Consider the following 19,784-nt stretch of genomic DNA (forward strand, 5'->3'; position numbering starts at 1 on the left):
ATCCTCATGAGAGTGTGAGGGGCACAGATCGGGGTGTGTGTTTGTACCTGACCTTAGAGATTCACACTTGGCCTGCAAATCTCAGCCCCAAGATGCTTAATTCATTATCAGCTTTCACATTGGGTCAGTGTTGCAATCCACACTGGACTCCTGCAAATGTCACCCCCATCTCCAGGGAGGGAAGCGCTCATAAAAAACAGACCATCTGATTAAGGCTGTCAGGAAAAACCCACAATGGAAACATGCACCAATTTTTCCATGTAGGAAAAATGCATTTGTGACCCAGAGAAACCCCTGAAACCCTCAGCAGTCCAGAAAGACAGACAGCACCCAAAACCTATAACAAGGGAAATGTGGTGTGAAGCTGCGGTGCCCAATGGCTGTCAGAACAGGACAGCAAGCAAATACCCCTCAGTGAAGTGATGGGGAATGAGCATCCAATAAGTCCCCAAAAGGCTGCCAGTAAGAGGCAGGAACTGCAGAACAACAGCCCATGGCTATGCTTAAGCACAAGGGGTCTGTGATACCATGAACTCCATGTGCTAGAGCTGCACACAGGACAAGAAGGGGAGCAGGGAGAAGACCAGCCTAGTCAGTTCAAATGCCCATCCCACAGCATTTCAAAATGATTTAAAAAATGCAATGCAGATGTCCAGACTGTGATTAAATTAGTTGAGTGTGAATGAAGTGAGAGGAAGTTAAATAGGCTTCTCTTTTTTTTTTTTTCTTGGAGAAAGTAGTAACTGCATATTTATTTTGCCACAAAAAGGAAAAGAATCAAATGTCTGTTCAACTAATTTGATTGTAGATATAATTCATAGAGTTCATTTGAAGGGATCATTCCTGGTAACCAGAGCTGCATGGAATCATATGAAAAATCAGAAGTTTGGAAGGTAAAACTGTATAAGGCTAATTTTTTCATCAGTAAACAGTAGATTGACACAAGCTTTCTGATGCTGCAATGGATTACTTGATGAGTCTCATTCCAGTTTAGTCAATGGGAAGGAAATAATCACTTCGTGCCCAAATGTGTGAGGCTGACATCCATTTGTTTCCTGCCTTCTCCTACACACACTCTGTGGATAACATCCTAACAACTTTTTTTTTGGAAGTTATTTTTGTCTTTCAATAAACATCTCCAGATTTATTGTGAAGATTTGTGTGCGCACGCTGCCTGGTGTGTTCCCAAAGCTGATGTGCTGCTGTCAGTTCACATTATATCCAGATTTATATTTTTCACCTTTATATCTATTCTTTGTAGTGATTGTCCTGGTGTTTTGGCAGTCTGGCTGTTTAGTCCTATCCACCTACAAGTTGAAGATTAAATTAGTTTGTGCTTCATTCTGTGACCAAAATGGCATATAGTGGCCATTTGATCACTTATTGGGCATAATTTTGGGGATTGCATCCCTGTATATGAGACACAATTCTTCTCTTGCTCTGTTTTGTAAATCACTTTGTTTATTGCCAAATGATGTTAGTGTTATATACCAAATGTATCTTCACATAATGTACAGAAACGTGTTACTTGCAGAATGTCTGCTTCTGTACACTTTTTAGCTTTTTCTCACCTTGACTCTCTTAACATAACCAAAGCATCTTTATTTGGACTGAAGATGGTGAAACCGTGTTGATGTAGCGATTGGGAGTGACGTTGAGACAGATTCTTATCTCAGTTTCGCTTGTGTTAACTTGGAGTGACTCTCGTTAAGTCAGTGCAGCTCCTGTAGATGCACACTCCATGTAATTCAGATCAGAATCAGAACTGGTTATGGTGAGACTTTAACTGCTCAAAAAGGAGACCTATATGTGACATGCATTAGGCGCTGATTCAGGCAAGTACTTAAACTTGTGTCTAACTTTAAGCAAGTGAGTAGTGCTATTGATTATGTAGGGGGTGGGTGAAAACAGTTTTCAACTTACCAAACTTGTCTGTTTGTCAAAGCTATTTTTAAAATGTAAAAATATCTTCATATGAAGTATATGGTTAAGTGCAAACATACATTCCATTAGTGCCATCCCCACTTTTTACAAAATAGTTGTGCCATTATGCCAGTGGTTGCAAGCTGCTATTTCTGTTCTAATATGAGACCAAATCCTGAGAGGTGCTAAGCACCTCTAACTCCCCTTGCATTACTCTTCAGTATTTGTGCCATTTTTGGCATCACCCCCACACATTAGAAAAAGTTGCTTCATAATTACTCAAACATTCATTTTGACATGTTGAGATGTTACAGTATTACCATCCCCATGGTTTTAGGATGTGTAATTGTCAGAAGCCAAAAATGGCTGCAACACCTAACCTGGCATCCTCTAGAAACTATTAATTTTCTGTTTTTCCTTCTCTTTAAGAATAATTATGACTTCTTCAGCTGCTGGAATATATGGCAACTTTGGTCAGGCAAACTACAGTGCTGCAAAAATTGGTCTTTTGGGTCTTTCAAATACACTTGCAATTGAAGGCAGAAAATACAACATCCACAGTAACACAATTGCACCTACTGCTGGGTCGAGGCTGACTCAGACTGTCATGCCACAGGGTAAGTAACTTGAGCTCTGTGAGAATTGAGTCTTTGCGAGTTGGAGCACAATCAATTGGTGAGAAAACTGGAACATTCCATTCCTTTACACTTCAGAAACTCTTTTCTTGTCTATTTATGATAAGTGATCTTTCCAGTTTCATGTGCTGTAGGGAAGTAAGACATCAGAAGAGAACTCTAGCAGCCTTTATAATTCACTAGAATTATTTTATGCCCTGAAACTTTGTCACTGTAGCTTTATTAATTTCCCCATTTTCTTCAGTAGGTATTGGATCAGGGCTGTATTTATGGTGTTTGCATTTATTGTAATATTACTGTTTGTTTGCAATGTGGTATATGTTTCACAAAATATGGAGTAGACAAAGTTGACCTGAGTAAATTAAAACAGGAGATGAGAAGGTAGATAAGTCTGACATAACATACTGGGCAACTAGCGGAATGCACCCTTTACATACCATATACTTAGTAAACTTGGACTGGATTATACTAATATTATTATAATAGACTGTCTGTGAGACTACACAGGAAAATGTTTTGAGAAGGGGTTTGAAGAAGATGGTGAATAAATAAATGAAAAGATGAGGTCAAAGGTTTGGGTTGGTTGAAGTTTTTCTGATGCAGTTTAGTTACTTAGACTGGCCTTGTTAGTCTCCACATAAGCGTAAAGTAGGCAAAACTTGGAGCACTAAGAGTTATAGATTTTTAAGGCCAGAAGGAACCATTATGATGGTGTAGTCTGCAAAACACAGGCCATGGAACTGTCTCCGGAAAATGTACTACTTTGTAGTAATATAAGGAACTGCAAGCCCAGTTTTTAAACATTTCAGAAATTGGCTATTTATATCAGTTTTTGATGCCTGTGATGGAGTACGACTGACCACTGTGGCGCCTCCTGCCGGCTGTCATGGGAATTAGCTCTGTTCTCTACAGCACCCTCCTCTTGTGGTACCTCACCGCTGTCACTTTTGTTCTGGGACCCGTGCGTCCTCTTCAGTGACTCTGCCCTCCGGCTGTGCCACACTTTATGGGGGATCTGCAATCTCTGTCCAGCCACTCCCTCAGTGGCAACTGCAGTCCATTGTTCAAAGGCCACTTCCCATGTGGCTCCAGCACCCTCTTCTGCCCTTACCTCAAGGCCTCCGCCTGCAGGCCCTAGCAGCCAGCCAGGAGCTCTCTCTAGCTCTCCAGTCTCTGCTTGCAGCACTGCTCTGTCCCAGGTGCTGGCACTCCTTCCTCTTGCTAGGAGCCTGATCTTCTCCCCCCAAGCTCCAGTCAGCTACTGATCTCTGTTCTGCCCTCCAGTCCTCCTTATATGAGCCTGCTGGCCCATGATTGGCTGCCCCTCTTATCCCCTTTCTAATTGGCTGCCTCCCTGGGGCTGCTTTTTACCCCTTTTCTGCCAGTGAGGTGTAGCTGCCCCATCACAATGCTCAAGTACTAATGTTTTGTTTTGTTTTATTTTTTTTAAGTGCAGCGTTTTCTTTATTCCTTTGGAAGTATTTTTTTTCCCCCAGTAATATCTAGCTTTTTCCCTCAAAGCATTCAGAAGGAATCATCATCCCATTCTTTTTAGGAACTAACAGTGTGCCAAACCCAGCAGTACATACTGTTTGAGGATGGAACTGTATGAAACCAATGCAAGGCTTTTAAAATTTGGTATACATAGACTCTGAATCCTTCCAGAAGATCCTGTGGTATCTCTTCTGACAGTGTTAGTCTCTCGAAAGTTGAATTGCCTTTATTGTGTCTCATAATTCTTTTGCAGAACTATACTTATTTGCTGTGCCTTCCTATGATGATGATCATAGATTTTAAGACGAGAAGGGACTATTAGATCATCTAGTCTGACTTCCTGTATATTATAAGCTATGAAATTTCACCCACCTTACCCTGTATTGAGCCTGTATTGTGTTTGGCTAAAGCATACCTTCCAGGAAGGCTTCTAGTCTTGATTTGAAGACACTGAAAGAAAGAGGGCCCACTGCTTCCCTAGGTATGCTTCTTCCAATGGTTAATCACCTTCACTGTTAAGAACGTGTGCCTTATTTCAAATTTGAATTTGTCTGGCTTCAGCTTTTTAACTATTGGTTCTTGTTATACCTTTCTTCACTTAATTAAAGAGCCATTTAATATCTGGTTTTTCCTTGCTGTGAAGATACTTGCACACTGCAGTCATCACTCCTCAGTCTTCTTTTTGATATGTTAAACAGATTGAAAGACCTGAAGAAATTGTCTTACAGTGAGCTCTTTAACCCTCAAATAATTTTTGTGGCTCTTTTTTGCACCCTCTTTAGTTTTTCAACATTCTTTTTAAAATGTGGACACCAGAACTGTACACAGTAGTATACTGTCTGTCTGTAGAGAAGTAAAAATCATGTCCGTACTACTGCTCACTGATCTGGAGCTCACATTGAGTTGTTTGTTCACTATGAATCCTAAATTCTTTTCAGAGTCATTTCTTTCCAGGACACAGTCCTGCATTCTGTAAGTATGGCTTATATTCATTTGCTCTTAGTTAACCAGTTCTTAATCCATGTAATGTGTGCTTTTATTGATATTGCATAGTGCTAATTTTTTAATCAGAATGTTGTGCAGTACTCAGTCAAATGCTTTACCAAAGTCTAAATATATTACATCTGCGTACTTATCTTTATCAACTAGACTTTATCAAAGAATGAAATCAGGTTAGTTTGAAAAGACATTTTCCATGTTGACTGGCATTCTTTATATTCCTATTCTTTACTGATTGAATCCTACATCAGCTTTTCCATTATTTGCATGGGATTAATGTCAAGCTAACCAGTTTATACATGCATCTCTTGGAATATTGGAACAACGTTAGTCCTCTTCTAGTCTTCTGGAATTTCCCGGGTATTCTAAATAAATATCAGCGGGCAGAGATCTCATTAGCCAAGTCTTTTAGCACCGTTTGGGTGCAAGTTATCCAGGCTTCCTGGTTTAAAATCGGTCTAACGTTCTCCTTCATTACTGGAAAGTCCTTCATCATCCACATGTGATACAAATACATAATCCTTCTTCTTTCCAAATACTGAACAGAAATATGTGTTGAACAGTTCTGCCTTTTTTGCATCATTAACAACAATTTTACCATCATCATCTAGTAATTGGCCTATGATATTGCTAGGATTTCATTTGTTCCTGATGTACTTAAAAACTCCTTCTTACCAACCTTTGCTCTGACAGCTATGAAGTTTTCCTTGATGTCGTTCATTTCCTTTATCCATTTTGTGTACTCAATAGCTTCTAATTTATATTGTTATCTGTTTCTCCTTTTTTTTCATTGTTATATATTGCTTTTTTATTTCTAGTTGCTGCATTTATTTCTCCATTGGACTTTTAGCCAGAGTAGCCATTTTTCAGATTGTGGAATTAAAGATTTTAGGCCTTCTAACAAACTCTTCTAAAAGAACTCCCAATTGTAATTCACATTTTTCTGTTTAAGTTTTCTCCAATTAACTTTAGTCATAATTTTCCTTAGCCTTGGGAAAAAATTTTCTTTTGAAGCAGTGTGTGGGCTTATATTTTATATATAATTTATTTATTTATTGCTGATAAGGACTCTCCTTTGTTTGCCCATAATGAACGTAATCGGATCAGGATCACTGGTCCTTAGGCAACCACCAACTTCCAGTCCCGTGATTAATTCATCTTTATTTCTCACAGTGAGGTCCAAAATCATTACCTCATGTGGGGTGCAATACTTTTGTGTTTAGAAATTTATCATCTATAATTTTTAGAAACTGTAACAATGTAATGTCTTCCAGATTGAAATCTCCCATAACAACCTTTCTTCCACACATTACAGATAGGTGCTTAAGGAATAATTCTTCATGTTCTCTGATTTAATTCAGTGGTCTGTAACAGACCTCCACTAGTACCACATCATGGGCATTGTTTGGTTGTAACTAACAAACAAATGAGACGTGAACCAGTGCTGATTATAGTTAAGGCTTCATTTTAGTCAGGGGTATTTTTAGTAAAACTCATGGACAGGTCACGGGCAGTAAACAAAAATTCACGGCCCGTGACATGTCCATGACTTGTACTGTATACCCCTGACTAAATTGTGGTGGTGGAGTGAGGGAGCGGCCCAGGACGCCTGCTGTTGTTGGAGGGGGGTGGCCGGCGGCAGCCCGGGACCCCCGCTGGTGCTGGGGGCGGGGGGCAGGGCTGGCAGGCTCCCTACCTGGCTCAGTGCACTACCTCCACCCCGAGCACCGGTTCCGCCCGTGGCCAGTGGGAGCTGGGGGGGCAGTGCCTGCAGGCATAGGCAGTGTGCTTGCAGGTGTAGGCAGCGTTGCTTCCAGGGAGCCCCCAGAGCCAAGCACCAACCAGAGCCCTCACCCCCTTCCGTGCCCCAACCCCTTGCCCTAAGCCTTGTCCCACAGCCAGAGTCCTCCAGCTTCTGGGGGTGGGGGTGGCGGGGGGGGGGTGGGGTGGGGTGCGGTGGCCAAGACTGCCCCAGTAGCAGCTGGTGCGGCTGGCCCAGGGGCTGCCTGTGCTGCTCAGGCAGCCCCCAGGCCAGCCGCACTGGTCACGGAGATCACAGAATCCATGACCTCTATGACAAACTCGCAGCCTTAATTATAGTTCGTATCTTAGATTCCTCTTGATGTATCAAAGATAGATTCTGTTGTTCGTTTTATAGTGGACTGCCTGAAATATTTGCTGTCTCCAAAGTATTGCAAGGCCAGTTTTGTTTAATTCATTTGCCCATTCATTGTGTGTGGAAAGTTAATAGAGTATTGCATTTTTAATAAGATGGCCTATGAATACGAAGCAGAAGGATATATGTTTTGTAAAATGTATGAAACCTATTGTTGATTTTTCTCATCCATATACGTCGCACTGAATGGAGAGGGAGATGATTGATTGTCAACTGCACAATTTTTCAGTTGTGTGTTGTTCTAGTAATCCTTTAAATCGCCAACCGGTCAATTGTGATCGACTGGTTGATGTTAGAGGATCTCCCAGTTGATCACGATCTCTGGTAGTGTAGTGAGGCTGCTGCTAAGGCAGGCTCCCTGCTTGCCCTGGCCCCATGCTGCTCCTGGAAGTGGCCAAGCGTGCCCTGGGGGTGCTGGGGCAGGGGTCTCTCTCCACGCACTGCTCCTGCCGGCAAGCACCGCCTCCGCAGCTCCCATTGGCCGGGAACGGGGAGCTATGGCCCAGGGGAGCAGCATGGACTGTGCTTGCAGGGAGGGGCAGTGTGCGGAGCCATGTGCCCCTTACCGGGCCACAGGGGCACGTTGGCCCCTTTCAGGAGAGGCGAGGGGCTGGGGTAGGCAGGGAGCCTGCCTTAGTGGCAGCCATGCTGCGCCACCGACTGGGAGCCGCCGGAGGTAAGTGCTGCCCGGTGGAAGGCTGTACCCCAACCCCCAGCCCTGAGCCCCCTCCTAGAGCCAGCACGCCTCACCCCCCCCTCCCAGAGCCAGCATCCTGTACCCCCTCCTGCACCCAGACTCCCTCCTAGAGCTTGTACCCCTCACCGCCTCTTGACCCTCCCCCAGGCTCAGCCTAGAGCCCCTTCCCACACTGCAAACCCCTTGGCCCCAACCCAGAGCCCACACCCCTCCCAAACCCCAATACCCTACCCCAGCCTGGTGAAAGTGAATGAGGTTGCGGGAGAGCAATCCATGGGGTGGGTGGGGGGGAATGGAGTGGGTGGGACGGGGAAGGGGTGGGGTAGATCCTGGGTTGCCCTTCAATTCAAAAAGTGATCTTGGGCGTAAAAAGGTTGGAGACCACTGCTTTAAATAGTCTACATTTATTTAGTTTGTAATCAAGAACACATTTTGTGATGATGTGCAGGGTAGGCAATCCCCATATACAAGAGCTGTGTACATTGTGAGTTTTTATTGGGGGGGAAAAATATGGAAAGTGACAGTGGCTTGTAACACAACTGAATAAATACCAGATAAAAATAAAAGGGAAATGAACAAGCCCTTCTCCTGGGAGTTTGCATTGAAATTATCAGCTAACTTTTATTTATAGAACAGCTAGAGATCTGTTTTAGTGCTAGTGAAACAAAGTAAGATTTACAAAGACAAAAATGGAAAGGATATGCAGCACAACTCATTCAAATTCTGGAAGGAATGATCAAATTCACTGTAAAGTGGGTAGAAATGAATGATTATGGGGATGGGTTTGGTGAATAAAGTATTTGAATGATGATGTATTCATACTGATGTGTTTGGTTTCTTTTCAATTTATTCCAGATATGGTGGATGCTTTCAAACCAGAATATGTGGCTCCCTTAGTTCTTTGGCTTTGCCATGAGAAGTGTCAGGAGAATGGCAGTCTGTTTGAGGTGATACTTTTTTGCATTTTAACAAACAATAGGTTTGTTCTTTTGTAACCCAATGCAATTGTAGTCACTTTTTTCTGGAGCTGCAGTGTTCTTTAAAGTGGTGGCATTCTGCTGTGATAACAATGAAACAGTGGCATACTATGTACCCAGTGAAAAGGGTAACACCAAAAATTTATTTTATTACATGTGCCAGATATGCTGGGCAATAGTGAAGTAGTTAAATGTTAATATTAGTAGTAAAATACTCTTTTGTGGCATTAATTTTTGTTTGTGTAGTTGTACTGTGAGGGGAATCTTTATATTGCTCCATCTCATGTGGACAAAAGGTTTGTACATTTCCAGTGCTGGTAGCTTACAGAATATATCTGTCTGTATATAGCACTGGCCGGCTGCTCCTCCTCCCTCTCCCTTATGGTGCACCAGGCCATATTCCTACCCTTTACTTTCTCTTATTCTGATAACAGATCGGTGAAATGTAGAGAACATTTGATTTCTCTGCCCAAAAATAAATGCTGGGAGTAAAAGTTATTCACAGACTATACCAGGGGTCAGCAACCTTTCAGAAGTGGTGTGCCGAGTCTTCATTTATTCACTCTAATTTAAGGTTTTGCGTGCCAGTAATACATTTTAACGTTTTTAGAAGGTCTTTTTCTATAAGTCTATAATATATAACTAAACTATTGTTGTATGTAAAGTAAATAAGGTTTTTTTAAATATTTTAAGAAGTTTCATTTAAAATTAAATTAAAATGGCAAGCCCCCCGGGGCCAGGCCAGGACCCAGGCAGTGTGAGTGCCACTGAAAATCAGTTTGCCTGCCGCCTTCAGCAAACGTGCCACAGGTTGCCTACCCCTGGACTATACACTATACCCCTGGACTTTTATGTTCTCTCAATGTGCAGACACAGTTAACTGGCTTTATTTTAGGAATTGAGCATCAGCTCTAGAACCTGAAGCTAGTTCTAACTCCATTTGTAAAAAGGAATATAGTTCAAGTTTTATACTATCCCTTTAGAAACAAGAGCACAGTTATTTTCCAGCACAGCTCTATGTCTCGTATGTTTGTGACTGACTTCTATCTGTAATTATTCTCTTACTACTTCACCAGCCTAAAGTTGATGTGATTATATTTTTTGTGTGTAGGATAGGTGCATGTAAGTGTGGGTTTGCATCTCTACCAAAAATCAAAATCCTAGAAAAGAACTAGTTTTATTGTCATGGCTGATGTAGTTGCATCAGTCCTTTATTTTATTTATTTATTTTTTTTAGAAAGGGGAGAGTTTACACAATTCATATGTGAAACAGGTGCACACAGACCAACTTCCAGATGGGATCAAAGATTTATGATTCCGGGGTACTTTGAGGCATGCTCTTCAAGCCTCTTTTTTTTAATTAAAGATTGCTTGTTGGCATCAATAGCTTATTTTTTTCTTTAAATGATGGCATTTTCAGAGCTGTGCAAGTGACTTAAAAGCACAAATTCTATTGACAGTCAGAGGTTTATTCTCTTAAATCACTTAGACACATTTTAGAATCCCCATCTAACAGCACATAGGCTGACCACATTTTTGGAAATAAGATCTTGCAAATATTTCTTATAAATGGCCTTGTACCTTCTCTTGCGATGTATGATGTATAAAGGAGAGTTGGCTAATTCATTGGTCAGGGCAGTTTCTGTGCCACATGCAGGCCTCAAGCTAGTGTGAGAGATCTGAAACCCTCCAACAAAATGTGTGAGAGGTATTAGTTTTAGAATATGTTGACTTATAAAGTGTGCAAATTTTCTGCTTCTTTCTTCTCTTCCCCTCAAAGTGCCATCTTTTAAATATCTTTGCCCAGCCAGTCCTTTTCTTTTCCTTTCTTTTTCTCTCTTTTCTCACTTCATTTTCAGTGTCTCTAATGAGAGAAAATGACTAGGAATCCAGTCTGCTCCTGTGCTTTAATACTTTCCTGTGGAAGGTGTTTGCCATGTTGGTTAGTTCCCCGTTGACTCTGCCAGTCAGGCAAAATGATGCCACGGAGGAGCATTTTATGTGAGCAGCAGTTCCATAGAGTCCAACAGTGATTCTACAGTAAAATGAGTTATAATCCTAGGTACACAGGCCATTGATGGGATTCACCCGAGATAGGGCTGTCTGTTTCCCAAACAACTATTGAAATCTTATTGATACTGCTAATGCACCTAGGCTTAGTAGAAAGTTCTTTGGAAAAATACCACTAATTATAATTAATTATATGCCAGGTTGCTATGTTGTCACTTATACAAATTCCCTCTAGAGAATAGTTTTGCTTGTTTCCAACACTAAAACTCTGATTCCTGTGATAAAATCAGATAATGATTTGTTTTCCCGCTTGGCAGGTGGGAGCCGGATGGATTGGTAAATGTAAGTAGTCTGTGTTGTTGTAGGTTGATTTAGATTCTTTTTTTTTTTAATAAAAACAAAATCTAATATAATTGCACGTTCTCTCTTCTACAGTGACTGATAAAGAAAGCTTTTTCATTTTGTTGGTCTCTAGTGGGCTGCATATTTTGAATAGATGAGGCAGATTTTAGTACACAAAATGAGTGCCATAATCCATGTGTGCCAGATCCTCATCTAGTATAAATAGGCACCACTCCCTTGATTTGAATGGAGCTGCATTGACTTACACTAGCTGAAGAGGCTTAGTAATGTTAGCTACAAGAGCTAAATAGTATGTGAGAACACAAGGGGTAGTCTTCATATATGTAGGAGGCACATGCTATTAATCTGTTTTTATGTGTATTCACCTTTAAGTGAATACACATAAAGGTGTGTGTAATAAAAGTAAAGACAACACCTGGGCCTCTATTCAACATTCAGTGGCTGATGAGCAAGAGGACAATTTACTTCAGTGTATAAACATGTCTTAACTTTCTTTTCCTCTAGTCATCTTATGCATGATTATTTTTTAAAAATGTACAAAGATTCTCTAATGTGGCTGAATCACATGAGATTCTCCTTTGAAAACTTTCCTGAAAAATTTGTCCCTGTTTTTTAGCTGAAATATTTTGAATTTTTTTGAACAGCTCTGACCAGTATTCTAATGAGATGGACCCTAAGCCATTTCCTTTTCATTAGCAGCCTGTTATACTCATTGAACAGGATAAGGGACAGCATAGAACCTTGAAGTGCCCTCCACACGGAGATGAAAGTAAGCTGGTACCGAGTACTGGTTTAAAAAAAAAAAAAAAGGAGCAGTAGTGTACCGGAAAATAGTGCAACATTCAGTACTGGCTTACTTTCACCTCTTTTGGCTGCATAACAAAAAGTTCAAACTCAAAGCTAGTAAAAGCTTGGAAAGGGAAAACTCACTGTCACATTTGTTTGTTGTTTCTCTCCCTCCTCCTCCTCCTCCTCCAGCCAGGCAGCCTACGCGGCTAGGCTCCGCGTTCCCCGACCCTCCCATTCAGCAGGGGTTGCAGTGGCTCCCCTCTAGCTTGTAGCAGGGAGCAGGAGGACTGGCTGAGGGAGAAGCCTCCCCAGGTAGCCTGCTGCCTGCATAGGGAACAGTTTAAACTTAGCTGTTCACTCTGTGGGATTTGGGGCTATTTCTGGCATCCTTGTTAATTTCACTCACAGTTGTTGTGGAGGTGGTGACGAAAGCCCGGCAGTTCTTTTCTGTCCCCTGGATGAGGCAAGATCCGTCGGGCAGCCTGGCTGGAGGAGGAGGAGGGAGGACAAGGAGAAAAATGTGACAGTGAGTTTTTTCAGGCTTATTCCAATAGTAAAGTTTTATTACAGACAGTACTGGTAGTAATAGTAGCTTTATTTTTTATATGTAAGTCATGCAATGGGAGGGATCCATGAAGTAGGTAGGAGAGGTGGGTTGCTTGTGTTTGGACTGTAAGGGTAAGAAATGTAATTTACTTCCACCCCTGGCCCCACCCCTTCCATCTGAGGCCCCGCCCCTTTGGGAGGGAGGGGTTGCAGAGTGAGACCCATACCGGTAAGAGCTGTATTTTACTTTCACCCCTGCCTCCACAAGAGAGTTCTTGAGGCAGTTGACGGTTCCCCCAGAAGTACTCTTTGGTTCCTGTGAAAGAGAAAAGAATGGAGTCTTGCAATAGTCACTCCATCTATTCCTTTAGCATCTGTAAACTTTTCAGTAACAAATCGTGGTAAATGGTAGCAGTGGGTGCTGATAGATCTCAGAATATCGACATCGAAATTCGATCATTGTCCATCACCAAGAAAAGATAGTCAATTAATGAGATCAACTTCCTTGCCATTTCCAAGCTGAGAGATGGATTCATAGTAGTCATGGAAATTTGTAGCATCCCAGTGCTCAGAGCTAGCGCTTCGATTAGGCGATCCCAGGCGGTTACCTAGGGCACCAGGATTCGGGGGGGCGGCATTTTGTGTTCCACTCCTGTTGCGCCGCCAAAGAAAGGACCTTCTGCTGACGTGCCGCGGAAAACAGTGGCAGGCAATGAGCAGCTCAATGACTCCGCTGTTGCCTGCGGCATTTCGGCGGAGGGTCCTTCTTCAGTGGCGCGATGGGAGCGGAACTGGAAGCACAAAATGCTGCCCCCCAAATTCTGCCTAGGGCGCCAGAAACTCTGGCGCCACTCCTGCCAGTGCTGGCTTCATTTTAACCTTTTTTCAAAATTTTCTCTAAAAAGGAAGATTGGAAACATGATGATTATTGGTAAGATTGTCTGTGCCAGAAAGTATCTCCTTGAGTCAGGGTGCTAAAGATCACTTGCTTTGAGACACTGATTTCTGGCCCTCTCTGTCACTGACATTCTCCATCAAAGTGTTGTCCCCTCGTGATTCACTTACAGCTTCCCAAGCCCTTTGACAGCCTCAGACAGTAGCAGTGGTCAAAATCCCATGAAAGCAGAACTTGAATAGACTCTTTAAATTGGTTTATGGTACAGGTGTTCCTTGCCTAGTGAAAAGGAATGTTCAAAAACTGAAATCACATTTACAAACATTTCTGTCATGTTTTATTGGAATTTAAAATGTCATGGTGTGATTCTTTAAGTGTTAACTAATGGCAAAAACAGTTTTAAATTCAACTACCTGGCACTTGTGAGTTAGATCAGGGAGGTTCTGACCTAGTTTTCTCTCTTTTGGGAGGGTTGGAATGAGTTTTAATTATCTCTCAGAAAGCACACTAAGAAATTGAAGGGTTCTGCAGTTTGTCTTGTTGACCAACACCTTGAACTCTGTGATCAATGTCTTCCATTTTCGCTGTTTAATTAGTGCGCTGGGAGCGATCCCTGGGTTCCATTGTCAGGGAGAAGAATCATCCGATGACACCAGAGGCTGTGCAAGATAAATGGGAGAAGATCTGTGACTTTGATAATGCCAGCAAGCCCCGAACTATCCAAGGTAAAGAAGGTGTTTGGTATAATACAACAGTCTGGGGAAATGAAAGCTGTAAGAGGGAGTTTTATAGAAACATCAGGTTTTTATTTTATGCTTTTTAGAAGGAAAAAAAAAAGTCCGCTGAATCAGGTGAACTTCCCCTTCAGCTGTGTCCCATAAATCATTACACACTTCTAGAAGAGTCAGGCCTTTTTAATGCTATTGCTGTGCCTTTGAATGTTTGTCCTCTTCCTCAGGGGTTTCCTAGCTAAGGTGCTCAATTTTGCTATGAGTTCCGTGTTTTACAATCAGATGGAAGATAATTGTATATTTGGTTGTACACCAGTGCATGTAGGAGCAATGTGTTAATAAGGAATGTATTCCCTTCACTACTGGAATCTTGGGTGACTATTGAAAGTTTAAATAAGGAAAAGCTTTTGGGTTAGGGACCCCCTGACATGACACTGGGGCTGCAATTTCCCCAGCCTCCTTATCCTAGATGACTTCTGTCAAAATTCTGCAACTACACCTGTATTCCCGCTTCATGGTTCACCAAGGGCATCCACTCTAGGCTCCCAACTCCTCTCTTGGACAGAGACCTGTGTCTCTCTTCTCTCCTAATGGGCTTTTCTAGGCTGCGCAGTTCCCTGCACTGCACTTTATTTCCAGAAAGCCAGACTGCCTAAACAGGCCAGCATCTGCAGTTTGCTTTCTCCTCAGAGGCTATGAACGTCATTGCTGGCAGTTATAACTTACCAAGCAGCCCTTTATAAGCGAGCACATTTATTCTTAAGATGAAAACATTACAGAGAAAACATATTAAAAACAATAAAAGTTTCTCTGTGTGCTAACAGCTTATTAGAGGTCACCCATCGGTCTTTATGGGGTTTCCGTAGGCCAAAGTCCTTCCAAAATCCCAAGAAGGATTGGGCCCCCATTGGACAGCTGGTCCTGGCCGTTTGCTGGATCAGAAAGAAGGGCATGAATCAATTTAAACACAGTCCTTTCTTTGTCTGATGATCTCTGCAGAATCCTGTGAACTAGCATATGTGAGCTTCTACTGGTGGTGGTGGTTCTCTGGAGGTGTTGCAACCTGAGTGAATATGCCTAATCACTCCCCATTGTTCTTACTGAAGGAACTGTGGTCATCTTCCACCATGGAATTCCCTAACCCACAATGATACAGTAATATATCCTAAAGATATTGCAAGAGATTGCCATATCTGTCACAATTTCAGCTTCCCTTTGATCAACCTGACTCCACAGCCTCTTGCTTCATCTCCCTTGCTTCCTGATTTGACCAGCAGCTCTAGACCCTATGCACCATGTTAGTTACTGTCTCAACCCTGGTCTTTACAAAGCTCTTCTCTATGATGACCACGTTATCCTTCTCCAGTATTGCTTCCTGTCCCTCCTCCTCCTCCCTTTCTGGCAAAGAGCGTACTAATTTCTTCAGGTACAGAATTGGCACTATGCAGCAAGAGCTCTCGTCCCTCTGCCTAACCTTCATTCTACCTATTGCCTCTGCTATTTCATTCCAGTGTGACTCTGGTATCTTTCCTGCTGCCTACCTCTAATCAATCCCTCATTCTGTTCCACCTCCCCTTCCATCTTCTGACTTTTCTCCTCCCCCATACTCTCATCCTTCTGTCTCTTACTCTCTCTCTTGGATGGCTTTTTCTCTCATCCTACAGATGCCTATTGTATATCTTTTCCAAAATGAAATTTCTTTTGACACTCACTCCCCCCCCATCTGCCTATCCAACAATCATGTTCCTTCTTTCCATTACTTCCAAGTTTCCTAAGTGTGATATGTATATCTGTTGCTTTGTTTTCTTCTTCTCTTAGTATTGAATGTTGTTCTGACAATGTGAATTTTGTTAAAGCACCTTGGGCAGGGTTGGGTGCTTCATAATGGTCTTACGAACATCTAATTGAAATAAAATAACACTATTATAGAGTGGCCTCTGTGGCAGTCTGTGGCACGACAGGTGCATTTCCCTCTTTCTGTCCATGAAAGGAAAATAGTTTTAGTGTCTGATATAAAGCTTATCTCTGGGCACAACACATTCATATACATCAGTGCAGTACTTCCCCCAAAACCTGTCAGGAAAACCATTTTCTACAATAAACAAATGCATATAGCAGGGTTTTCCCATTTCCCCTCTCCAGAGAGAGATCAGCAAGTCATCAGCTCAAGAGTCATTAGCAGCGCTTTGTTCTAAGTTCCTTTGGCCCCTGATTTAGGGACCACTCTCCAGGCCTCCCTACCTGAGGGTGACTTCAATTTCTACAATCCTTCACTCACGTCTTTGCCACAAGGACTCCCATGGCTGCTGTGTTCTACTCCTCAAGGCCTCACTCCCTGTTAGTCCTGTCTCTGTTTGGGTGATGCACCCTCCTACAGCAACCTTTTTGCTTGTGGGCTTGGCTTTCCCTGTCAAACGGAATCTTTCCCTTTTCTGAACTCAGCTCCTTTCCAAACTTTCCTCCAAGCTCTTCACTAGCAGCTCACGGTTGACACTCTTTCCAAACTCAGCTCTCTCCCAGCAACGCCTGTCAGCTCTTGTTTTCTGCTGTGCTTTCCTCTGTATCTCAGGCAGCTCTCGTCTGCCCCTTTTCTGACTGACTCCATCTGTCCTCAAAGGCAGCTCTGAGTCACCATTTCTCTCTCCTCTCTAGAGAGGCAGCTCTGAGTCACCATTTCTCTCTCCTCTCTAGAGAGGCAGCCGACTTTAAGCCTCAGTCAGGCGTCAGCTGACTAGTCACTGGTCTCTTTCCTCTTAAATGACCCGTGTCACCCTGTGACAAAAACTCTATTGGATCCCTAGCTTCTCCCCATCAACTCCAGTGAAATCTCTTACTAATGGCTGATGACCTTCCCCTGTCCTTGTCCAAGAACTTTTTCTGTGCTCTCTTCCTGGAACTACTTTTAGCAGAGTCAGTTGCTCTTGACTACTCTTGTTCTGTCCAATATACAAGCTCTCACCAAATCGTTTTGTTCTTTTCCCCTATGCTATCTCCAGAATCTGTGTCTTCCTCATAACTCCTACCATAGAAGCCCACATCTATGCCTTAGTCATCTCTTGCTTCAGCTACTGCAGCGACTTACTCTCTGGACTTGTCACAGCTTATCTTGGGCACCACACTAGTCTATGTAACATTTTTTCCCCAACTGATTTCATGTCACTTCCTTCTTGGGATCACTTCTCTTACCTTCTTCAGAAATACAAAGCAGGCAGGAGCTATTGAGAGCCACGTGAGATTGGTTTTTTTGTTCAGTCCCAGCCCTGTCAAAGAGAGTTGGTAATGCCTACATTTTAACATCTTATACATTGATTTTATAACTTCTGCTGCCACACTGGTTTTTATAACTTCCCTTCAGATTGATACAGCTATTTATTTAGTACCCATCTTTTTCCCATAATACAAGAACTAGGGGCTACCAAATTAAATGAATGGGCAGCGGGTTTAAAACAAATAAAAGAAAGTTCTTCACACAGCGCACAGTAAACTTGTGGAACTCCTTGCCTGAAGAGGTTGTGAAGGCTAGGACTATAACAGGGTTTAAAAGAGAACTGGATAAATTCATGGAGGTTAAATTCATGGAGGTTAAGTCCATTAATGGCTGTTAGCCAGGATGGGTAAGGAATGGTGTCCCTAGCCTCTGTTTGTCAGAGAGTGGAGATGGACGGCAGGAGAGAGATCGCTTGATCATTACCTGTTAGGTTCACTCCTTCTGGGGCATCTGGCATTGGCCACTGTCGGTAGACCGGATACTGGGCTAGATGGACCTTTGGTCTGACCCAGTACAGCCATTCTTGTGTTCGTATGTACCATACATTTGCTCAGCACTGTACAAAACACAGAAAATCACAACTTCTGCCCCCCCAAGGAGCTTGCAGTCCAAACCAGACAGAATTTAATATTTTATATTTTATATTGCTGGAAAAAAGTATTAACCCAAAGGACTATTGTTTAACACAAGTAAATTTATTAAACCTAGAAATTCCTGGATGAGCAGAAAACCATTTATTCATTGCTGTTCCAAAAAAGTTGTATGATCTTCAATTCTCCTGCAAATCAGCATAATGCATACAATATATTTTTCAGGGTATTTCACTTGTACAAATATGAAATAAGAGAAACGGATACAAAAAGCAGTATAGTGTACCCTATTAGTACTTAACTATATTGCATTTGCTAAAGTTGAAGATGTCTCAGTAAAATTTTTCTCTCACACCCCCCAGTGTCATCTGTTTTAGTGTGGTGTTATGAAAAGGACTGTTTTATGTAAAAAATTCAGTAGCATCAAGATAGAGGTGTAGCCGGTCTTTGAATAAGAGAACAAGCCCTTGTTTAAACTCTCAGATCCGTGAGAATTAGCAAAAGAGTTAAAGAAAACTCTGAAGAAATTTGATAGGTCAATAAATTTAATTTTTCAGTATGGTATATTAGAAATTTTTTCCCCCAGTATTTTCTTAGAAAGTTTTTCCCTAGTATGAAAGTCTCCTCTTTAGTGCCTAAAGGCATTCAACTGTTAAATAAGCGAAACTAATTAGAATATTTGCATTAAAAAAGTACCTTGTATATCTGCAAGTTCAAGTGCTCCCAAAATTTCATTAAAAACTATTACCAGTATAAATTTAAGTAATTGGATGCTGTGAAAAAGCAATTATGTACTAAAATTTATATGCAATTACAAAAAATACCAATTAGCTAAAGCATTTACCTTTAATTTGCAAGAATATCCCATAATCAGAAATGTGACGCTTGACTCAGCACAAAAATAATTGGGGAATTCTGAATATGAGTGATCTGACTTGAATTCCTTCTAGATTATAAGGGGTTGAAGTTTGTGTAACATGTCATTTGAAAGGTAACTTTCCTTACATTTGTAATAATCTTTAGGACTGGACCTACAATTTTGCCATGAGTTAGCTGTGATTTCTATATAGCTATTACACATAAAAATGTGTTTTGTAGACTTCTTAGAACAACATTATTTTACAAAGATAAACTCTTAGTGGAGCTCATTAATTTTTAATGTAAACAAATTAAATATTCAGTACCTATTTACTTGGATGGTAACTCATTTAGGCCCTAATCTAGCAAAACACTTAAGCATATGCTAAAGTTAAGCACGTTTAAGTGGTTTGCTGGATCAATGTCCTAGTGCATACACTACACTCCCTGCAGTTATTCACAGAATTCAGTGTGTATCAGAGGGGTAGCCGTGTTAGTCTGGATCTGTAAAAGCAGCAAAGAGTCCTATGGCACCTTATAGACTAACAGACGTATTGGAGCATGAGCTTTTGTGGGTGAATACCCACTTCGTCGGATGCAGGGAGTGCTATCTCAGATGAGCTTCACATACTAGAGATAATCTCATAAGGCAAAGCAAATCTGACTGGGTTTTCTAAAATCATTCTAAGTAAAAAAAAATTTCCCAATTTGCCTTCCACCATGCTGTAATGTGTTTAGAAAGTTTTTTCCAGTTTTTATTTGACTCAGAATACTTGATGGGTAAATCAAGTCACCGAAGGAAAAGAGCAGTCTAGTTGTTTCTGGATGTGGTT

General features: G+C 41.7%; 1 protein-coding gene across 1 annotated transcript in view; it reads left to right on the forward strand.

Annotated features, from left to right (window-relative positions):
• The window catches only part of HSD17B4 (hydroxysteroid 17-beta dehydrogenase 4), a 104,756-nt gene that overhangs the window by 14,619 nt on the left and 70,353 nt on the right, over positions 1 to 19,784 (forward strand). Inside the window, exons 7-11 of the mRNA XM_039544503.1 lie at positions 809 to 893; positions 2,353 to 2,540; positions 8,780 to 8,871; positions 11,229 to 11,253; positions 14,101 to 14,229. Of these exons, the coding sequence (XP_039400437.1) occupies positions 809 to 893; positions 2,353 to 2,540; positions 8,780 to 8,871; positions 11,229 to 11,253; positions 14,101 to 14,229 (519 nt within the window). The remainder of the gene's footprint in view (positions 1 to 808; positions 894 to 2,352; positions 2,541 to 8,779; positions 8,872 to 11,228; positions 11,254 to 14,100; positions 14,230 to 19,784) is intronic.

This window comes from Mauremys reevesii, linkage group 6 (assembly GCF_016161935.1).
Source record: "Mauremys reevesii isolate NIE-2019 linkage group 6, ASM1616193v1, whole genome shotgun sequence".
Classification (NCBI taxonomy): Eukaryota; Metazoa; Chordata; order Testudines; family Geoemydidae; genus Mauremys; species Mauremys reevesii.